Source organism: Poecilia mexicana, unplaced genomic scaffold (genome assembly GCF_051168715.1).
Source record: "Poecilia mexicana isolate PSO_F unplaced genomic scaffold, ASM5116871v1 scaffold_10, whole genome shotgun sequence".
NCBI classification, from domain to species: Eukaryota; Metazoa; Chordata; class Actinopteri; order Cyprinodontiformes; family Poeciliidae; genus Poecilia; species Poecilia mexicana.
Window position 1 is genome coordinate 18956936 of NW_028263379.1, and position 23263 is coordinate 18980198.

The following is a 23263-nucleotide window of genomic DNA, read 5'->3' on the forward strand; positions in this document are numbered from 1 at the left end:
ATTCTTAGATTTCAGCCATGCCATTGAAGCTCAGGTTGTATGTTTGTGTCACCCTCCTGGAAGGCAAACCTTCATACCAGGAGAATTAGGTTTCTTGTAAAGGCGTGTTGTTTCACTTTATTTAGGGACATCAAAGTAAATGGGATTTAATACAAATATATTGCCAGACTTTTCAGATTTATGTTCATAAAGCAAAAACAAAATGTATGAACTTTAAAAATTATAATTATTTTAAAAAAGTAAAACAAGCAGATTTCATTTAAGCAAATCAGGAAATGCCTAATATAGTCATCAAGAAATGCTCAGTGAGCGAACAGTCACTTGTCGCGTTGTTTTTATGTGCCAACCATTTTCTCGTGTTGATGTGGAATGCTGCTACTTCCCCCATGGAGTGCATCCAAGCTTCCCCTTTCGTGACCATTGTTCTTGGGCAATCAATGAAATGACATCAGTGTGTGTTCAGAGGCGGAAATACATGGGAGGAGACTGGAGGCGGCACTGCAAACGGAATTTAAATCCCCTTTTTCACAGTTGCAATAACCAACCTGGTCACACAAGGAGATGTGTGTTTGATCAAGAGAGTTTAATCGTAGCTTGGTAAACTGTTCGCAGTGACTATACACACCTGTACGACACATTCTGAGTGCGACGTGTTTACCGTAAAGCCTTTTAAATCCCGCCCTCCGTTTGGTAGAAAACTCTGATGTCGCTTGGTTTTCCACAAGGCTGACCCACAGGACAGGGAAGGAGGGGGAGAGAGAGAGAGGGAGAGAGAGCAGAAAACACTAAAAACGGAGTAGTCTGGAAGGGGTCGGGGCTGGTATTCCCTCAGCAGGTGAGTGAATCCATAATTATTCCCAGATGTTTGGTTGTGATTTGCGCTTTTCGTGCCCCCCTCCCGTTACTCGCACATTTTGAGGGCACTGCAGCGTTGGCAAGGAGTGGTCGCTTTTTCGACAGATGAGCACGACTCTCGGTGGCTAACGTTAGCTAACGATGCTAATCTAAAAGTTCAAACTGATTAATATCTCAGTGAAGTCTGCGACTCAAAAGACTATATAATACCAACGAGTATGACTGTAAATGCCAGGATAGATTATCTGTAAACGCCGCTTGGCCGCTACATTTAAATTATTTAGCGGATAATGTGTTTGCTATGCTAACGTTAGCTCCCCTCTCGGAGGGCTATGTGGGTTATTGTGATGCTAACGTTGCAAGACAGCCAATCCAGGTCATTTTGCTGCTGAGCGAGCATTCAACTCAACAGAGCTGATTTTTATCTCATTTAGCGGGGCGGTGGCGTTTACAAAGCACCCAGCGTGAGTAAAACGTACAACTCTTAAACAATTAGTCTTTTTTAAAATGTAATTTTCCTCTTTGATGACGTCCTCTTCATTGCTGCTGACCCAAATTGCCAAATAATCTGTGATTTCTAAATCATTGGAATGCTAGCTGCTCCTAACTTGAGATGGTTCTCACTTTGGCTCCACATTTCTGGCCTATTTACGCCGCAGCTGATCATTTTCACGTTTGGGAGAAATAAAAAAAAGATGAAACTGACTGCTGACGAATGTACACCGACAATGGAAACACAGCTGGGCAGTGTGCTACCGAGTTTTCTTGGAGGACTTTACTGAATACAAAGTACATGGGGAAAACATATTTGAGTTGTGTGTTCGTTGATGACATCGGAAAAAGTAAAATAATTGACTTGATCAAGTTGCACTAGTAAACACTTGAGTAGACTGGCTACTTTTCCCACAGAAATGAACTGATTGAGTCATTCTAGTCTGCCTCTCATGTGTTGCCAAATTGCCCTATCATTGGTTCGGAGGTCTTAAAAACTGATCAAATGTTTTACTAAAGTCACACAGAATAAAACAGGCATTAATATGAAGCACATTTATGAGCTTTAATCAGTTTTCATTGTTAAGAGCTTTTATTTCTTGATTAACTTTATGACAAAACAAATGAGCATTTTTCAATAATGACGAACCACTGCATCAAGAGAATTTGATTGCTTCTATAGAAAAGTCTCAATAGTGTCTTATTTTAATATTTCATCACCGCTACTCCTTTTGTTGATGACTAAGCCTGACTGTAAATAATTAAGGCATGATTGTGTATACGTTAAGAAATGCCTTTGCAAAATCCATTCTTTCTGTGTGGGTGGTGGTCGGTCACACAACCTGAGATTATCAGTGAACCTGTTGGGTGGGTCTTGTGTGAACTTGTTTTGTTACTGGAAGAAGAAAAAAAAAAGCATGGGTGTGGATAACCGTCGGCATGAGTGTGAATATGTAAGCTAGCCTTTTTCCTCTTTGTAAACACCGGTTTCATGCAGACGTATACTGGATTGTGGTATTAAAGACTTCCATTTAAGCTTTAGGTCTGTCCTGGTAGATGTTTATATAGTAGGTGTTTGAACTATAGGTGTAACAGGCTCAGGTTTGTTGTTGATCTGCTGGTGCCGCCACTAATAACACCACACGCCGGGCTCTCCTGGCGACTTGTCTCCAAGCCGCTGTTTGATTGCTGACACATGCTCTGGACGTAGCCTGTGATTGTGTCTGCTCTCTTAACGACTCCGGGTTAATCCATAGAGAGCCATACCGGAGGGCGTCTGCACATGTGCGTACATGTTAACTTCACATGTGCATGTGTGAGGAGGTAAGTGGATTAGTGGGGTAAAGCTTCAATCCCATTACAAGTCTCGCTCGGCTTGAGCATCACACTGACTTCGACGTCAAACCGCGGCGTCGGTTCGGCTGAAACCGCTCGACCAGATGTGCGTTTCTGCGAGCGGCTCTCTTGTTTCGGCAGGTGTGAGCGCTCATTTCAATAACTCGAGTTTGATTAAGTCGACAAAGCACTCATTGATGGTTACGCATGCGCATGATCATCACAGATGTCTTCTGACAGGGTTAAGTGAGTCATGCTGACTGATGGCTGCAGAATCAGATGGGAATATCTGGCTCGTGGTGTGTCAGGGTTCAATCAGATGTTGTTGACCTCAGAGGCAACGTGCTTGTCGTTTTGAACTTTTACTTCTGTCATGCTTTGAACGAGCGAGCGTGACCCCTTCCTCTGTGCCCTCTTGTTCCCGTCAAAGTTTGGAACGCACTGTCAGGACTTTTGGGGACATGTGACTTGTTGTATTAAAAATTACGCTGTTGGATTCATCCAGTGTTAGTATGGATATAAACTGAAATAACTTTTGCTGGTACAAAATGACCAAGGTTTCTTGCAATTAATGTTCTTACTTTTATGAACTTCACCATGTTTAGGCAATCATAAATGATTATTCATTTCTAGTTTATGACCTTTAGAAGTTGATATGATCAGGTTGTCTGTGTGCTGTAAGCACAGAAGTTGGTTTAATGTGAATGCCATAGTTGGAAAAACATCAGAAATTTAGATGTCTAATAAAATATATAAAATTGAGTTTTGCTTATGTCTGAATTATTAAGCTTATTATGTTTTTGGAATGCATTTAGGGCTTACAGCTTTAAATTAACTTGCTAAAATTACTTGTAGAGAGTAAAAGGGTACGTAATAAAAATTACATTGTGAAATGTAACTGAACAAAGGTTTTTCTATTCACAGATCCAACATTAGACTAAGTAAGACATCTAAGACTTATTGTCTCTTTATACGTAATGAGTGAAAGAGTCCAAGAATAAATTAATTCATTAGCGGGTATGCTGGAAAACTTTATTTGGACAGAATGAATGCAAATCAGGTTTTGGTGTAATCATTGTTTTTGTCTCCCTTATAAAGGTCATAGAGGCGGAAGTGAAAATGAGGGGGAACTGTTTTAGCAAAAATAGGAAGTGGGTTACGTTTGTGTAATGTAGTCATGGGGGCAAATGGTGGAGCGTGATCCAAAACGGCGGCCATCGGCGAGGGTCCTGTAGGTGGCGGCTCTGTCGTGGAATTTGTTTTTCGGGGAGCTGAAGATCCATCTCCGATGTCGAATCCATAACATCCTGTTTCTCAGGAAGCTGGCGCGAGAGGGAAGGGGAGGGAGCGGCTATGGGACAACATTGATTGTTTTCATTGTTTGGCGAAACACGCTTCTAACTTTCAAGGCCAAAACCAACAGCTGCGAGAGGCGTGGGGAGTGGACAGAAGCCGTTCGAGTCCACAGAGGAACCAAATTTAACCCCGTTCTCGCATGGACACACACACACAGGACTGCTCAGATGTGTGCGCTGATGTTATCTTTACTCCCTGGCTCTTTTCACATTGCTGTCTTTTCTGTCAGTTGCACAAACTTCACATTGTTCCCACCAGCCTCCCAGACTGACAGCTGCAAATTCCCTCCTGCCTGCGGTTAAACTCCAGTCACTCATACACTCCTCGCTCTTACAAAATCACACTCCCCCCTCCAGGCTTCCTAAGAAATAACAATCATGGTGTATTATTCATCCTCTGGACGCTGCTTTTTCTTTGCATATGAAGTGAGAGCTTCTGGATGGTTGAAAGGGTGGCCGATAAGATATTTAGTTTTTTCTTTCCTTGTGTCACAGCGACCGAATAAGTCGCCTTGAAATGCAACCAAAGTGAACGGAGATAGCCGAATGATGATTAGCCACTGTCCCTTGCTGTTACACTTGCTTTTCAGTGCAGACGAGGGTGGGCTGTGAAGTTGAATTGGCCCAAGACAATGGCAGGAATGCAAGATTAGCCATTATCCTTTATTCAACAAGCCCAACCTTATCTCAATTATCTCCGCTGCTCTTTTATCCTCATGTTTGCTCCTGCATTGCCTTTGTTTTCCTACCTGAGAGTCTACTTAGGGCAGTGTAGAACAGCAACAAGCCCTATCTGTTGTGGATAAAATCTGCCCTTTCCCGACTCTGACCAAATATGGTCATGTGTGAAGCAGCGCAGCAGTTTGTTATTGGTTCAGGTAGGAGGCTATGACTCCGAGTGTTGGGTTTGTGACATCATGTCTCTGTCAGTCGCTCCTATCCCGCATGTAAATCCAGCTCCCAGTGGTTGTTGCAGATTTTCTTTCCTTGGGAAATTTCACCCAAGCCACTCCTTTTCTCATTAGACCGCCCTCTTTTCTTCCCGTTTTTAAATCGCCCTGCTTGCCACACCCCGTGCTGGGAATAGCGTGTCACTTCACTGTATTTTTAAAAAATGCCCAGGAGCATGGAGTCTTCCTGGTGAAACCACTAGGATCTCTACATGGGCATCACAAAGTCTGATGGGACTTGCACAATCTGATAGAGGTGAAACTGTGAGTCACTCTTCACCATCTCTCGCTCTCATTATGCCTCGCTTGTCTCTCCGTTTGCACTTGTTGGTGCTTTACCTGTCAGACCCAGGAGCACCTGCTGCTTGAAGTGTAAATGTGGGTCCCAGTTGGTTGGCCAAACTCTTGACACTGAGGTATACGTCTGTGCTTGTTGACCCGATGCAGAGAGCCAGAAAAACACAAATCGAGCCGCTGCCCCTCTCATCCAACCGGTCAGGCAGGTGTGTGGCAATGGCTGCTGCAGCAAAGCGTGGATTAGGAGATAAGGGCATCCGTTTCCATGGTCCACTTGTTTAACACTGATATAACAATGTCTCCCTGTGAGCCAACGTAACGCGGAAGTTTGGACGGGGGGGATAAAGAGCAGCTTTAGTTGAGAAAACAGCAGCATCAGGTTGGCGTTTTTCACATTTAAAATGCGATTCCACCTGAGACGGAAACCTGAGCTCTCTGTGGCCGTTTCGATCTGAGACACATTTTCTCGTTTCTGCTGACTGTGAAATGTTCTGTGGCTAAGAGCGACCTGCAGGTCGGTCAGCTTCCCACAGCGGGCTGCCGTACGCAGGCCAAATGTTGGGTAAATACAGGGTGTGTCTGAAGGCTGGGGCTACTGTGCATCTGTCTCTGCCTCTTCCACTCACTCTGCAAACACAGCTCTGTTGACACGCGTGTTCGCCTTTTACTCGCCATGTTGCCGTTTTTCAGACTTGGGGATATTTACTGAAAACATTTCTCCCTCACTGTCTCTGCTGTTCTTTCCCCTCCACCTCTCTGTCCTTCTCTGTAGTTCGTCTCCCCGTTTGTTTTTTGCTTGGACGTTGAAGAGGCCTTCTCCACATGTCCAACTAGAGCCCCATCTCTGAGCGCAGCGTGACCTCTCACCTCTTCTACCAAACCACGCCCACAGGTGAAGGTGTGTATCCGGGATTTTCGCTGAGCTTTTAGACGCTTTGTTTGCTTAAACTCCAGTGAGAAATGTGAACTTCTTGTTTGTATTTGTGTTTAAGCCAAAGTGAGAAATGAACACTTCTCCTTTCGATTTGACGCTTAACTTCCTGCTGAAGTTTTATGCCGTTTCTTTATCAAAGTCAATTTAAGTGGTGTTTGAATTAAAAGGGCAATGACTCCAACAATGCTGAAATAACAAAAAGTAACGGCCTATAATCGGTTTCCATCGTGCAGTTTCCCGTAAAATGAAGCCTTGTCTTGACATGACTGCCAATGTGGCAACTTAAGGCAGTCAGAAGCCTAAAGTGACTCCTCCATTTGTGCATGAAGCTCGTTTATCGATCTGGATGCAGAAGCCAACCATGACACTGACAAATCAACATATTGCATTATTTATATTTGGTGCATTAACTGGAACATTGAAGCATCCGACTTTCTCTTATCGCTCCCCCACACAACTCTGACGCCGGTTTGATGCCTTGACTGTATGATAACCTTCATTAAAATATTGCTTTCTTGCGGTATTTTAATGAAGGTAAATGTCTAAAAATGTACATTTACGTTTATACATTTTGACTAACAAGCTGACATTAGATGACATGTTAGTCAGGTTTTGTTCTCGTGCAGCAATTTACCATCAACTTCTTCACACATGTGGCTTTAGTTGGTTGCTTTGAAACCAAACTGCATTAATAAGAGAGCTGCATGTATTTTCTTCAGTGCTTACCAAAAATGGCCTCATTGAAACTGGAGCTTTTAACAAAGGAAACATTTTTCAATTAACAGTTTTGTTTTTTTTATCGCATTTATTTCAAGAATCTTATTGCACTCGTGTGAAATTTTTTTATAGTTTGATCTATTTTAATCTAATATTTTAAATAGTCCGGTTTCGATATCACTTGTTGCCATTTCCTGCTGCAGCGTAAAACCCTGGGGTTTCATTATTTTTGCTTCCACAGGTCGGATGAAAGTCGTGTAAAGAAGTGGGGAGTAACTTTGAAGTCAGACCCGACCTTATCAAAGGAATAACATAATAATCCACTGTAGTCTAGGGGATTTTTTTTTTTTTTTTGATCCAGGTTTCAGATGTCATACCTTCACGGTTGTGACTAATGTTCTTTTATAGTTGAGGTAAAAGCAAGACCAGCTCTTGTGCAACCTTGATGCCAACAGGTATCTAAGATGATGCCTAATTCTGAGTCATTGCAGATGGTTTTTCAGCTGAAACTGGACAGAAAAGAGTAACTCTCTTCTTTTCAGCACCAAACCTCCTGTAGATCCTGTGGAGTCAGATGTAGCTCCCTGTTGTTCTGGAGTGCCAGGTTTTACTTTTAAAAACCCCTCCCTGTGCGCTGCTGTGTTTGCATCTGTATGGCTGTCTGTAACGCCCCCACTCTCACCCCTTGGGGCTGTTCAGTGTGTATGGAGCAGTGTGAGAACGCAGCGGCTCTGCTGGAGTCAGTCAGGGAGCAGGAGGTGCAGTTTGAACAGCTGACCCGGGCTCTGGAGGAGGAGAGGAGGAGAGTTGGCCTCCCCGCCACCAGCCCCACGGCCCTGGGTCACCCCTTCCCTCTCACACAGGTAACACGCCCCGACAAAGAGTCCAAAACATCCCAATTTCTCCCATCTTCTGCATCATGGATCCTTCTCCCCCCCCCCCCCCTCATCTGCACCATCCAGTGAATTTAGTTTTAATCCTTCGATAGCCTCCATCAGTCATTCTTGCCCTCTCTCTCCTCGGCTCCACCTCCTCTCCATCAAAACTCTGCAGATTGTGCCTTTTGTGTGTTTTGCAGTGAATTCCTCCTTGTTTACAGATATTGCTGCATGCCCTCATACTTCCTCTGACGTTTTTGAGATGGCCGTCACTCTGTCAGCACTCTGTCACTCACCGGATGTTCCCTTTAATGTTGATGAGCATCTTTTGTTGCCTGTTCTGGAATTTCAGAAATGTTCCTCCTTCCTTTCTGCATGATGAAATGGATCTGACGGTCGTGCATGTCACTTGGTTTTCCATGCAAAGAAGTACAGACTAGTTTAGAAACTGTATTGTGTCATTCCAGCTCTGCATTAATCATTTTTCTCCTAAAGGGATTTAATGTGCCGTTAATGTAATATAAATTCCTTCTTAATGTTTGGCTTTTACTGCTATAATTGATACAATTTTAAAGTGTAGAGTAGAATAAACTCCCTCCAGTCTTTTTGCTGGCTGTGCTGGTTTATTCAAATAGTCTCAAACTATTCAAATCATTGCCTCAACAAAAGAAATGTGCAAATATGAGTTGTCAGAATTTTTTGATAGATGTTCAGAATTTGCTCTTTTGTTGATTTGAAGGAAGAAACTAGTGATGAAATGTCCAGATTTATAACTAAAGCAATATTTTTTACTATTTATTGCGGCTTTTTTTTAACGTTATTCTTTTTTTATAAAGTTAAAATTTTTCCAAACAGTATTGTATAATTTAGAAGCATTTTTCTCTGTTTTACTCTTGAAACACTGTTTAGTATAAATTATTGAAGTCTGCATGATTTTTTAACAAACGAGCATCTGCTGCTGCCTTGAATGCATCAGAAGCTTGACTTGTTTTTTTTTTTTTTTTTAGTAAAGTCTTGATAAACTTAAACAGGAAAAGCAAATGTTATCTTTGCTAAAATTTATTAGTGAGAGCGTTTTTTTTTTTTATCTACAGAGATTAAATGGGTTCTTTCGGATTATTCACCGTCGGATTTAATCTTGCCTGAATCCTTAGAGGCTCCTCCGGTAGGGACAAAATAAATGTAGACTAAATATTTTTTCTTACTCTTGGATAAAAAAAAAAAATCTTAATTTATTTGGATAAAAGTCTTTGCCACTTCAAAGCTTCTTGCCCAGCTCATCGGAGCCGGTTTTAAACATTCATGTGCAAATATGAAAAGTTTATTTTTTTAGACTCCAGTCCAGATTTTTATGGTAGTATTAATTTTAATTTGCCTGTCTGTTTATCTCAGAGGCTGTTTTCAGCTGTGTTTTTATTATTTGTTGGGCGGGTAATAAAATCCAACTGGTGTTTGTTTTTGTAATCGCGTGACTAAACTCCAAGTAATAGAAAAAAAAAATGTAGTATGTATACAAATGTGACATTTTTTTACATCGGTGTTGATGGCGGTGAAGCGAAGTTTTTCCACCAGGAGAAAGTTCATCGAGGTCGGTAGACTAGAAATGACGACCTGTAGAGGAAGTGCGCCCCGCTGGACATAAAAACACTGCCTTCCCTTCCTGTTAATTTAAAATAACAGGCCTTCCTCCTAGTTAGACACAGCACCTAATCTGGTATGATGCATTATAAATGTGACCTGAGTCAGAAGGTCGTCTGACTCACCATCACTGTCACAGAGAAACTGATATTAACTCGGCGGATGAATGATGGCTGGAAAAGATATCTAAAGCAGTGTAGCAATGCTGTGTTCATCTGATGACTGGTATTTCAGGGAGTTTATCTTAAGAATGAATGTTGGTCACAGTTTGATTCGAATGTGTGGCAAGAGGTGGTTATGTAAGCGAGCAGAGCAGGAGGAAGAGAAGTGCAGGAGCGTCTGTCTGCATTCCAAAGTGTTCGCCTTTTTGTAGTGTGTGTGTGTGTGTGTGTGTGTGTGTGTGTCTGGCGCTGATTCATTGAGCCATTAACATGCAGGGACAGGTTGGTCAGCCCTGACTGGGCTTTAGCAGCAGTAAGAGGAACTCTGATTACTTAAAAAAAAAAAAACAACATATTTTTGACGACTAATGTATATGTGGTGTTTTAATATGATGTTGACGGTTCTTCTTCTTCTCCATCCTAGAACGGGCGTTTAGGGGATGCAGACATAGAACGTCTGAAGCTGACCGACTCGTACATAAACGGCACGCAGGTTTGTTTTTTTTTTTTGTTTTGTTTTTTTTTGTATTTTATGCTTGATTTAAGGTAACTGATTGTTTTGGTAATTGGATAAAATGTCATAGTGTACAAATTTTTAATTTAACCACTTAAGCCTTTTTTTTTTCATATTACAAATTCATTGAAAGACGCAAATAAGCCAGTTATTTTTTTTTTCAACTATATTTTTTTTTGCCTAAAATGCAATGTTGTAGCAGAGCATGTATCTGCAGCTAAAGAAATACTGTATTAATTTTTATTTTTAATTAAAAATGGGATGGCGAAAGATGCCTAATATATTTTTAACAGAAATTGAACCAGGTGAAGCTAAAACTATGCCACTTGAATTCAGTGTAGAACAGATTTACCAACATTTTTTTATCTTAAGTACTAAATGTAGATTATTTGTACAGTTTTGGCATAATCACAGTGTTCTTTTAGCAAGTCTGCGTATTCCAGTTGACGATTATTTCACTAATCAGTGAATCATAATGAATTTGGTTAATTGTTCCAGCACTAATTTGATCTCTTTGTGTTTTTAACGTTTGCTGTTGCCATTACAGTACAGAATGGTGGACCCCGCACACGGAGCTCTTGATGACGGCTACACACCTGAGGATGAATCCCAGGAAGTGCACTCTGTCTTTTCTGAGGAAGGAACCACCCGGAGGACAGATAACGGGGTACATCGATGTTTCACTCTTTCATGGTTTTTGTATCTTTTAAAGCGTTTTCCTTAACTAACGCGTCTTGCCATCTCTGTGTCAGATGAAGAAACCAATCTCGCGCACGGTCCCGCCCTCTCAGTCGTCCATGGATGGGTTGTTGTCGCCTGCTATGGGGGTCTACAGCGCCACACTGGACAGGCCTTACAGGCCCTCTGGGGTTGGGGACTACCCTACCGCGACGGTACCCCGAAATTATCACTATGCTCCGGTTGGCGGCTACGAAGACTACCGGTCAGTTCCGCCGTCGGAGGCATACGCCAGCCTGAGCCGGGGCTCGCACATGGACGAGCGCTACAGGTACGGAAACACAAGCATCTCGGAGGAAGTACAAACGCAGAACTTCAATTTCTGCTTCATGTATCGGATTTGTTACAGGAACTCTACACTGTTTTTTGGAACGGAGCATCCTCTGCAGAAATTTTTAAGTTTCAAGATGAATGCAAAACCACTGGTGGATGCTAATGAAAGGCTTGCGTGCCTCTGCTGATTTATTTTTATGTTTGCTCTATTCTAGGTCGGTTCCATTACGCTACTTGCATTTAACCAGTGCCATGGTTGAATTATTGAACTTGTCACTTCCTTTTTGTTTTCTTTACATGTTAATAATCAGCCAGAAGCTTGTAAACAGGACTGAGAACCGAGAACACTTTACATGTCGTGTTTTCTGTACACTTCATACAGGAAGCTCGAATGTGGCCAACCACTTTATGCCACTGTTGTGCCCAAAGTAAATGTGACACTGTTTTACCGTTCACATGAACCACTGTGGTGTTTTTACAAAGTTAAGACCTCTGAAATGTGCTTTTCTCTTCTACCAAACACCTCAGATGTTTGCCACACAGATAAGATGAAAGCTTCTTATCTGGATTTATACTAAAAATATCTTGCTACATTTGAAAGAAGACAAAACTAACTTCCAAGTAACTTTTCAGAAAGAAGTGGGAGCTTGTTTAAGTCAATTATTTAATATTGATGAGAGTGCTAATTATAAGTGAAACAATCTGCTAGTGAAACAAGACATTTTTCCTACGTGACAAGTTAAAATGTTGGCAGATTATCTCATTTATAGCTAGAACTTTTTACCAATATTAAAGAATTATTGACTTAAACAAGCTCCCACTACTTGCTGAAAATGACTTGTAAATTAGTTCTGTCTTGTTTCAAGTGTACCAAGGTATTTGCACTAGAATCTAGTGGTAATATTTGATGTTTTTGCAGTAATCTGCTTCTAACCCTTTAACTTAAACCTCAATTCAAAAATCCTGAACTATTCTTGTAACGGCGTTTATTCTGCAGTGTTTGGGTCAGCTGGAGGGAAGCATTTCACAGAATTTGCTCTCCATGATTCTCCTCCTATCCTCGCAGGCCTGTCGATGGCTACAGAACTCTGGACTCTGGCTACAGGGCCCCCAGCCGCCAGCAGCTGGACCCGTACGCGGCGCAGCCCCAGGTGAGTCGCATGAGGGCGCTGGGGTCAGCGTTGGAGATGAGGTATGGCCACGGCCACTACGGACTGGAGGATGACCAGCGCAGCATGGGGTATGACGACTACAGCATGGGGCCTCCACCCATGCACCCTGGAGGCTACGGTACAATGCCCCGCCTCGGCCCGGGTCCTGGAATAGACAGACGCAGACTCAGGTATAACGGCAAAGTGCTGCTCTTGTTGGATAATTTCTTGAAGTCCCAGCTTTAGGATGCTCTTGACAAATATTGCTCTGTCTTCCTGAAACCTGCAGAAGTTGCGAAGACACTTTGGACAGTGACGTGGGAGGAGTCGACCCTTATGCATGGGCGGTTCCCATGACGCTGGAGAGGGGTAGCATGGCTTCCCTGGAAAGCACGCTGAGAAAGGGCCCTCCCACTTCATGGAGGCAGCCAGATCTACCAGAGGTGATCGCCATGCTGAATTACCGTCTGGATCCTGTCAAGGCCAACGCCGCTGCTTACCTTCAGCATCTCACTTTCAAAAATGATAAGGTGGAATATTCCTCAGTTCCATGAACAATAATTATTCACGATCCAGTATTTCAGCTTTTGTTGCTTAATATTCAGGTTTTTACATAAGGTTTCTACCTGCTTTTAGGTGAAGTCGGAAGTGCGCCGCCTCAAAGGCATTCCAGCCTTGGTGTCGATGTTGGATCATCCCAGTAAGGAGGTTCATCATTCAGCCTGCGGCGCTCTGAAGAACATTTCATACGGACGAGACGCAGACAACAAGATCGCCATCAAAAACTGTGATGGAGTTACTGCCCTGGTCAGGCTGCTGAGGAAAACCCACGACCAGGACCTCACTGACACGATCACAGGTCTGACCTCTCTCTGGATTCTTGGTTTAACTAACCTGTTTTATTTTGTTCTGTGTTTGTTTGCTCCTTTTCCTTTTAGAGCTGAGCGATAACTTGATTCTACTGGTCAAAGTTTTGGTTTTTAGAGACGTAACTTTTGGCAAATCTGTTTTTTTTTTTTTTTTTTTTTTTTTCCCCAAAAGCAGTTCTTTGTTTGCAGAGGGATGTCAGGATGCCCACGGCCGCCATCTTGTTTGACAAGCATGTTTTATAGCTTCAGCTTATTTGGACATTGAATTCAAATCTACTCTACAACACAATAGAAGGGTTAATTTTTTTTTTTTTACAAGAATTTTTTATTTTTTACATGACACTTTTTATCCACACATAATCTACAAATCAGTCATACCAAAGCAATCGATGTGAGAGGCCTTGCTGTTCCACACAATCTGCTTAGTTTTCTTACATTTAGACCCACACAACAAACCTAAAATAGGCTGTAATTTTGCGACAGGCACCTTGTGGAACCTCTCCTCCCATGATTCGGTGAAGATGGAGATAGTGGACCACGCTCTGCACGCTCTCGCCGACGAGGTGATTGTTCCTCACTCGGGCTGGGAGAAAGGCGGAGGCGAAGAGAGCTCCAAACCACGACATTTGGAGTGGGATACGGCCTTGACCAACACTGCTGGCTGCCTTAGGTATTGGACGGAAAGCGGAGAGAATTGAGAGGGAGAACGTGAAATTATGTCCTTAACTTTTCCACCTCCTTCATCAGGAATGTCAGCTCAGAACGGAGCGAGGCCCGACGAAAGCTGAGGGAATGCACAGGGCTGGTGGATTCGCTCATGTACATTGTCCAGTCACAACTCAACCACAAAGACGTGGATAATAAGGTTATTGTTATTTGGCTGGAATCTGCACATTTTTCCATCTACGCATCTTTAATCCCTACGTTCTGTTTTTTTTTTTTTTTTATCACATTAACTTTTGTCTCTCGATGTTTCTGCAGCTGGTGGAGAATTGCGTCTGCCTTCTGAGGAATCTGTCCTATCAGGTTCACCACGAAATCCCCGGCTGCGAAAATTACAAAGAGCAGACTCCGCTCAACCATGGCCCCGCCTCCGCCCACAAGGGAGGCTGCTTTGGTTCGCGAAAGGGCAAAGGTCAGTGTCGGACAAGCTTTTACGTCCAAAATGTCCTCTGCGTCCGAGACGTCTGCTGTTTGAAAGCCAGGCAGTCGCTGGTCGGTTTGAGCTTGCTGGTGGCGGAAGCACCTGTTGCTGTTTTTCACACTCTGCCACTGTTTCCCTTCTCCTCCCCCTGCTCCTCCTGTCTTCCCACCCTCCTTTCACGTCTTCCTGTCTCTCCGCTGTGTATAGATGAGTGGTTTTCCAAAGGTAAGATTTTCCTCTTGGTGTTGAATGCTTGAAGAGCTGCTGCCATCACCCATTTCACTAACGCTAAACAAACATCAGTGAGAGACGAAGGCCGTTTACTCGTGTCACACGGGCATGAACATTCGCCACTGAAACGACGCTGCATGCCCACGGCGCTTTCGTCACTGGGTGTCGTTTCTAGAAGTAGAACACATAATAATCACTTTGCCTGCATGGGAATATTTATTTGATCCTTTCTCCAATTTTGAATTTTATTTAAAAAAAAATGTATTTTTATTTGCAGCAAAGAAGGATGGGGATGATGGAAGTCCAGAGTCTTACGATTTTCCAAAGAGGACGACGCCTGCCCAAGGTATGACCAGTAGTTTTGTTTTTATGCTGAACATCTGTTTGCTTAACAAGCTCAAGAGTTTGAATATGCAGACATGTTTGTATTTATCTTCATTTCAGTCTGGAAATGTTGGGTTTTGTTTTATTGAATGACATTTAAAAACCTTTTTAACTTTTAAACCAGAAGTTCTCAAATTTCATGTTCAAAGGTTGGGGAAACAAATCTAGATCAATAAATTTAATCAAATGAATTTGATTATCTCTACATTTTCTATAATACTTCATACTTGTGACCACAGGCTGCTGTCATTTTGACAGTAAAGTGATGAATGCTCTAATTTTATGAAAGGTTTAGCTTGAGTTTAATTTCCTTGTGTGCCTCAGCAGTTAAAAGTACCTTTTAAAGCATCTGAGGTAAATCTCAAATGCCCAGAGTTGGTCATAAAATAAACCAATAGATAAAAATTGCATTTGTTTTTTTTTTTTATTATTATTTTATTAAGTTAAGCACACAACTGCTCTATTTATGCGGCAGCCCGCAGTTATCCGGCGGGCCGGGTTTGGCCCCTGGACCTCGAGTCTGACGTCAAACCCGGCTCTGAGTTTTAACTTCCCGGGTAGCTGGAACGCAGCATTGCTTTTGGGTTAAAGGCCAGTCGGGAATCTGTCTGACCCACAATGCTGTCTGAGCTACTGGGACCAACCTAGAATGGAACTAAAGGTTCATCAAGCTCTGTTCATGGTTTTGTTGACATCAGGTTACGAGCTGCTGTACCAGCCGGAGGTGGTCCGCGTTTACACTTCTCTGCTCAAAGAGAGCAAGAACCCCTCAGTGCTGGAGGCGGCGGCCGGCGCCATCCAGAACCTGTGTGCCGGACGATGGACCGTAAGTATCAGATGCTTCAACAACTGAAGCCTCTGGAAAGCTTTGCTTCAGCAGATGATGATGATGATGATGGTGTGTGTGTGTGTCCAGTTTGGTCGGTACATCAGAGCCATGGTGCGTCTGGAAAAGGGCCTCCCCATCGTGACAGAACTGCTCTCCCATAGTAACGATCGTGTTGTTCGGGCAATGTCTGGAGCCCTGAGGAACCTCGCCATCGACAACCGCAACAGTGAGCTCTTGGGTAAGACGATCTTCTTTGTTTACTGAAAAACACGTCCTGACGTTCGCCTGCGCCGCGAAAATGAAGGAATGCTGACTCGTGTCTTTTCTCACGTAGGCGAGCACGCTCTGCCTCACCTGGTGGCCGTCCTGCCCGGAGGCCAGAACCAGCCTAGGTGCAATCTGTCGGAGGAAACCATGGTGTCGGTACTGAGCACGCTCGCTGAGGTGCTCGGCAACAACGTGGAGGCGGCAAAGAAACTGAGAATCGCATCTGGCATTGAGAGGCTGGTGCTCATCAGTAAAGATGGGTAAGTGTTTCAGGATTACAGATTTATAAACCGTGTGGGGATATTATGAGAGAGAGAATCCTTGTAGAAAAAATGCTGTTTGTATAGTGTGTAGAAATTAAAAAAAGTTTTGAAAGTGTACACTTTTTTTCTTTTAGTTAGGAATATTTTAATGACTGTTTTGTCTCTACTCTTGGAAAAACTAAAGTGCAAAAGGGAATGATGAGATTTACTGACTTGCATGGCTTAAATTAAGTATTCTCAAATTGGCATGGTGCCAAGTTAAAATGTTTTAGCTCAAAAGAAACTTAAAATGTTTGTGATAACAGCCGGGCTTTCTCCCGAGATAAAAGTGTCAAGATTGAAATCTTTTGCGTGGATTTTAGAGGGGAAGCTGGTAACAAATTGAGTCGAGCCAGGATGCAGCTTTGACGCACAGCCTTCACACAGGCCTGCAACTTTGTTTGCATGAGTCGAAATACTTTCATATTTTCAAGTATTATGGAGGGCAAATCATAAATATACATACTGAAAGCAAACAAACGAAGCACAGGGCGCTGTAGGACACCAGCTGATAAACTCTTCTTGCGATTAAGAACTTGGAAATGAGACAAATATTAATACTTTTTTTTTCTCTATAGAACAAAAAAACCCAAAAAAAATCAAAGTAACTTTTGTAGACCTGCTTTCCGTAGGTCAAGAATCGACAAATTGTGTCTGAAATCTCAAACCAAACTGTGTTGAACGCAGCAACAATATTTAATCTGATCAGTAGCTTGATATTAAACAGGCTTTTCCAATGTTTGACATTAAAGTTACGAGTCGAAAATGTAGCACGGCTCGCAAGTTTAAATTAGGAAACTGTCCCACTTTTAAACCAGAATCGAGTCGCTGCTTGTTCTTTAAAGTTCAACATCTCCCTCACTTTATGCAATAAACCGTCTTGACGGTCTGAGCTGAACACGTCTTTAATTCGGGCGCTTATTCGGGTTTCTTCCAGCAGCCGCACCGACCGCGAGGTGCGAGGAGCGGCTCAGGTGCTGCAGCTCGTCTGGGCTCACAAAGAGCTGCGCCGGCCGCTGGAGAAGGACGGCTGGAAGAAGACGGACTTCACGGTGAACCTGAACCCAAACACCACGACCACCAACGGACCGAGCACCAGAGCGAACGGCACCTACGAGGACAGCACCACGCCGCTACTGGACAGAGGTACGGACATCATTTCTGCCTCTTGAGCCTGAATACGGGCGTTTCTTGAAATGAAAGTCTGTAAACTCAAATGTGTGTTGTATATTTTTAAGGTTATTTTTCCACTTCTGCTTATTTTTAGGAGACAAGAGGGATCTAATTCCCTTGAATGATCTTGGCCCTGGTTAGCATATTCATTTCTTCTTCTGTTTTTGTGAATTAGTATTAAAGTCACTCTATGACTGTGCTGATCGGGCTTTTATTTGATCGTCCCTCAGATTCCTACTCTACACTGGATCAGAAGGAGAGGAGACACACTCTGGACGAAACCACAGACACTTTACCGGTACTTTAAAAAACCCAGTTTCCTGATTTAACTGGACTAATCCCTAACCCGATGCACCGCGTTCAACATTTCCTCGCTGTGACCTTTTTAATGTAACTCACTGACACTTCTCTCACAGTCACTTCCTGTCCACCTTCTTTCTCTCTCTTCCTCTGTCACTCAGCGAGGGGTGTATGGGGGCAGAAAAGGCTCCCTGCCTCTGTTGGACTCCTACGATGGTTAGCCCCGTACCCTCCCCTGTTCCCCCCCCTCTGCATGTAACAGCATGGTATGTCCAACAGACCTCTAATCCTGCATGTTTACTCTGAGCTTATTTTGTCTCTTATTACTTCAGACCCTCGAATAAACTGGTGTAGATCCACGGTGGTGTGCTGGAACAGAAGTGGAGGTTTATTGTGGTCATGTTTAGATCTGTGACGCCCCCCACCCCCGATGTTCTGTGCTGTACATATTGCTGTAGTTTGCCCCCTGAGCTGGTCCTTGTGCGTTGTTTCTTCAGGTTACTAACTCTGGATAATACAAGTTTAACTGCTAGAACGAGGGCTCAGTGGTGTTGTCACAATATTTTTATTTTTTTTTACGGTCGTAAATGATTTTTGCTTTCTCAAATTTAATCAATCTCAAAATGTAGAATAGGAGTAAAAATATGTATAATTACATGACACAAATAGAAATATTACTAACTGAAAAGGCTATATATATATATATATATATATATATATATATATATATATATATATATATATTTTTTTTTTTTTTTTTCTTGTCAGATTATTCCTTTAATTAATCTGAGAGATTATCGTGTTGATTTGCTTTGGTGTCTAAGAGCACACCCTGGTGGTTATCCTTGAAACTGCACCTGATGTCCCAGCCTATAAGAAGATTTAACTTGTCTGATTTTATTTTTTGGCACCACTTTAGAAAACGCATATTTAGGGCAAACACCACTTGCAAGTATTTGGATCAGAACCTTTTTTTTTATATATTCATGATCTGTGACGCTAAACCATCAGGGATGATTTTGAGGTTATTTTACAGGCATTTTCTAAAAGAAGTGGTTACAAATTCAGAAAAATTAAAATTTTGTTATCGCAGGTAATTTTAAAAAGCATAGAGAAAAGTTAATGTATTCTGAATCTATTTTTGCCTTTTATTCTTGTAGTACACAAGCACAGATTGGTGATGGAGGGGGGGTTTTTTTGTCACACCTTTGTGTGAATAATGAGTCAAGTCGCAGGATTCACCACTTCATGTATAAACCATCACAGAAGTGTTGATGGTTTAAAAAAGTTAAATGTTTTAGTTGGTCTTAATTCAAGCCTTAAAGTCTTTAAAATGTCACAATTTCCCCTTTAATTTCATTTTGAACATTTATACAATCAGTCACCTTTTTTCTCAAATCTAAATTACAATGAAAACTGTCTGAAAGCGTGAAGCTTAAAGACGTTTCCCTGTGTTACTCTCTTTATCTTAAAGATAAAAAAAAAAACATCTGAATTTCTATGGAATAAAGTGCTTTTCTTTACAAAAATAAAAATAATTGTTGTGTTGAAACTGATCAAAGTTCACACGCTAAACAAATAAATGAAATACTGAAACATTTCAAAAAGGTAAATGATTAATACTTTGGCACCCAAACCATCAGTCAGCCGCGTCGTCGCCTGTTCAGTCTGCCTAACTTAACCTTTTAAACAACCATTGCTATATCTGATTAGTCGTCACAGAAAACATTGTAATCCACTCGGTTTGCCTTTATTGTGCAAAGACGTTTAACTGATGCAAACTACGTGTTAAATCACTGAAGTCTTGTCGAGTATTAAGTTTAACGTGTGCCAAAATCGTTCTCATCAAAGTAAGTTTTCTTTATCAGCTTCAATTAAACACGATTTATTTTTAAAAGTTGTGACGGCACCAGTGTGCAGCTGCCATGTCGTATCGTTGTTGTTGTTGTTCATAAATGCCTTTTTATTTTCCCAGTGGTTTTTAATTTGCGTGTTTCGCTGCTTGTTTCTACAGAAAAACTCATAGTGTGCATCACCCAGACCGGGCCGTCGCTGCCCTACCACTGCTACTGAGGAGAGCGAGGAGGCAGACCTGGACGCCGTCTCCTCCTCCTCTTCCTCGGTCTAACCCTCCTCTCTGTCGCCACACAGCTGGGATCTGAAGATGAGGATCAGCATCCAAAGAAAGTGGTCGTGTTGCAGAAAAACAGTTACAGACAGCACACACACACACACACACACACACCTGTTTCATTCAATTGTAGCAGCAGAAATATATTCAGTTTATAAATTATAGTTGTCTTCTGTAAAGGCAATCACCTTTGTTGACAATCATTTTATTCTGCAGCCTTCATCCTGCCTTTTTTTTTTTTCTCCATTTCTTTTTCTCGCTACTAAGTAAACAGATAATCATGCTCAGTATGTTGCTGCCAGCCCCTGCATCCGAACGATGGATCTGTCTTTAGCCGTGTGTGTAGGGGAATATAGTGTACATAGGCGAAACAGGATGACTGCATTGGTTTTGGCGCATTAATTTAAATTGTCCCTTTCCTGGGAATGCTGGGAGGCTGGCTGCACCCACAGGCCGCCCTGTAGATGGAGAATGTTTATATAGGAGTTATTTTCCTGTCTAGAGTTATTTTCTCTCTGTTGGGATGAGCACAGACCTGTATATTTGTCAAAATGCTAAACCTGTGGCCGTGTGTGTGTGCGTGTGCGTTTCTTGTGTCAAAATGATTATGGACCCTTGTTTTTTTTTTTTGTTTTTTTTTACTATTATTGAGTAATGTCTTTGCTTGCACGGACCAGACACGTTTAATTGTTTTTGTCTGATTGTCCTCTGTTTTATTTTTTAACCGTCTTATGTTCCTGCTGCCTCTTTTTTTCTGTTTTTATTTCATTTTTTAAGTTTGTTTCTGTTCCTCCCCCCCAAGTAGAAAATAAGTTTTGAGCTGCTTGTTTAGTTTTATTTCTGCCTGGATTTAGCAGACTCGTCCAGTACAACGTGTCAAACCTGGTACTGAGATGTGAAGCTGTGACAAACACTACTACACGTTTAACCACTAATCCTGTCTCAATACTTAAAAAGAAAAAAAAAAAAAATCAGGTGAACTTTCTCTGACTTTTCAAATAAGAGTCTGCCATGTAGCCCATTTGGACCTTCACCTCTAAATCCGTTTTGCGTCGACTGGAATATGAATTTCAGAGGCTTTTGTTACTCAGAGGAGACTCGAGTTTTCCTGCAGCTTTGGGAGAGATGCTCTATAATTTAAATTTTGGTCTGACCTGTTTGTTTTGTATTTTGTGTCCAGTGTGTGTTTTTGTTTTTGGGGGTTTGTATGTGGGTGAGAGCATTATGCAATTTTTCTTTTCAATTCAACTTTCACTGTTATGTTTTTAAAAGCAAAAGAGACCAATCTTTTATTTTTTTTTTCTTAATCTCTTCACACACATAGTATATTTGTACTGTTGCCTATCCATGTAAAATTATGACGTACCATACACCTGCCTTGGCTCTGAGCAGTTGCTTTTTCAGTGAAGTATGTAACTGGTAATACTGTTTGTTTTTTTTTATAAATAAAGATTTTTTCTTAGACAAGTTTTTGCCATCTGTGTCATGCTTTTTCCGAGTGACCAAAGCTTTTATAGCTTTTTATAAGTTTTTCTTGAAATGGTGATATTTTATATTTATCAATTTTGATTATGATCTTGCTTCTATTAGACTAGTTTCAATATAGTCTTTCAATTTCAAGTGTCAACATTATGGAATTTATGTAAAATCAAATTTCATATTATTCCCTCATCAAAAACATACTCTTAAGTTTGGAAAATTCATGGTGCTGCTTTTTTAAATGTGTGATTAATTAAAATGTGAAACCTTTTTGCTTCTTTTGCATTGTTTTGAGAATTGCCTGCCTTAATTTTGTATCAAACGAGGAGCTACTTTTGTAAAGTATCCATTTATCTGACTCTCTGACACTTTATCCTTCAGATTGAGTTTCTTTAGATTTTTTGTTGCTGTGTAGATATTTAATCTAGGTTGTAATTTCCCTACGTGAGATAAGTGGGAACTTCTGTCACCAGACAATTCTAATTAAAGAGCCGGTGTGTCTCGGTAATTTCATCCCCTGGCACTCGTTGGGGCGAGTTGCAAACACTAAAACTTGACCCCGTCTGCCCTTCTCTCCTCAACGACAGTTTGCTCTGTGAAGCCTTTTGAAGTCTCCTTCATGGATTAACTAATTATCAAAGCTTTTCAAATCCAGCAAAAAGTTTTGCCTTTGAACGAGTCGTGTTTCTACAACTCCTGCGTCAAACACATTGGACGTGTTCACAATAAAGCAGCAGAAGACCGGAGCGCTGACATTCTCAACTTTTCTGTTGTCTCTCGTTGCATATCAACACGGATTTTGTGCTTCAGAGTTGCGCTTCGGTACATGTCTTGTCGTTTTCAGTATGTGGCACATTCAAAAGGCAGCTGCTGGATCACGAGGGGGCTTTGGGAGTGCATAGCCGACTGTAAATGGTTTTAGTATTAGTCAGGCTACAGGATTTGCTACGTGTCAGCCAGTGAGCCAGATTTAATTTAATTTTACAGGCTATGATTCCACAGAGCCAAAGATCGGATTGCTCACTGTGTCTTTTAGCAACATAGCAGAGTGTGAATGTTCGAAGTTTCCCCGCGTCTGAAAACAGAGGCCTGAATCTGACCTAGTTTTTTACGCTGCTCCAGCACCGAGTACGATGTGCTTCACCCTCGTGGGAACACGTTGTCCCTTTTCAGCTGCACCTGCCTCCTCTGAACACTGTGTAGCGTTTGCAACCATATTTATACTGTTTTCATCCTTTGTCTCGATACAACCACAAAAGATGGCCTTTATTGGGATTTCATGTGATAGACCAACACATATATGTAAATGTGAAGTTGAAGGAAGAGGAATATATATCTTTCAAATACATGTATGTTTGTTTAAATAAAATGTAAACATACAGGTCTTCTGTGAGTGTTAAGAAAGCCATGAAGGCAGCTGGCTGGTCAGGGTTGAAGTTGAGGCAAAACTTTGAGACTGAAAATTTCATCTGAACTGTTAAGCTTTTTGGCATTTAGTCAAAAAATGTATATGTACCATGTAATGACAAGAAGAAAAACTAAATACAGGGTAATCACGAAAGAAAAGCTTCACTAGACTTGAGATTGGATTGGATTTCAAACTCTGAACTTCACTGGAGATTAGAGATTGAGATTGCAGGAGGTTTCACCTTTCAGCAGGACAATGGCCTTAAACATGCAGCCAGAGCTGCAACGGATTGCTTTTGAGCAAAGCATGTTATTGGGTTAGGATGACAGACACTTTAGCTAATTAACTGAGCTTAAAATATTTGAGCAAGGATGGAGAAAAATGTTGGTTTCTACACCTGCAAAGACCTTCAGCTGTGAGAGCAAAGAAAAGGTAGATCCAAAAATTCACTCCCAGTT

The 23263-nt window shown here is 41.7% G+C and overlaps 1 protein-coding gene across 10 annotated transcripts; it reads left to right on the plus strand.

The window, feature by feature from the left end:
* The first annotated feature begins 512 nt into the window (after positions 1–512).
* LOC106928346 (catenin delta-1-like) lies at positions 513–21385 on the plus strand. 10 transcript variants are annotated; one of them, XM_088009535.1, is made up of 22 exons: positions 513–835; positions 6057–6182; positions 7635–7798; positions 10037–10105; positions 10674–10793; positions 10879–11135; positions 12204–12479; positions 12578–12818; positions 12925–13147; positions 13641–13827; positions 13905–14022; positions 14139–14292; positions 14509–14526; positions 14810–14878; positions 15615–15742; positions 15833–15983; positions 16080–16272; positions 17255–17460; positions 17582–17623; positions 17718–17785; positions 17949–18053; positions 19802–21385. In XM_088009535.1, exons 3-21 carry the CDS (start codon positions 7640–7642, stop codon positions 18006–18008), a joined length of 2739 nt encoding a protein of 912 aa, XP_087865661.1. In that variant the 5' UTR covers positions 513–835; positions 6057–6182; positions 7635–7639; the 3' UTR covers positions 18009–18053; positions 19802–21385. The 10 variants fall into 10 exon arrangements, with proteins under 10 accessions (XP_087865661.1, XP_087865659.1, XP_087865663.1 ...); XM_088009533.1 differs by having other exon boundaries at positions 514–835; positions 17252–17460; XM_088009534.1 differs by lacking the exon at positions 513–835 and adding an exon at positions 935–2670 and having other exon boundaries at positions 17252–17460.
* The last annotated feature ends 1878 nt before the right edge of the window (positions 21386–23263 follow it).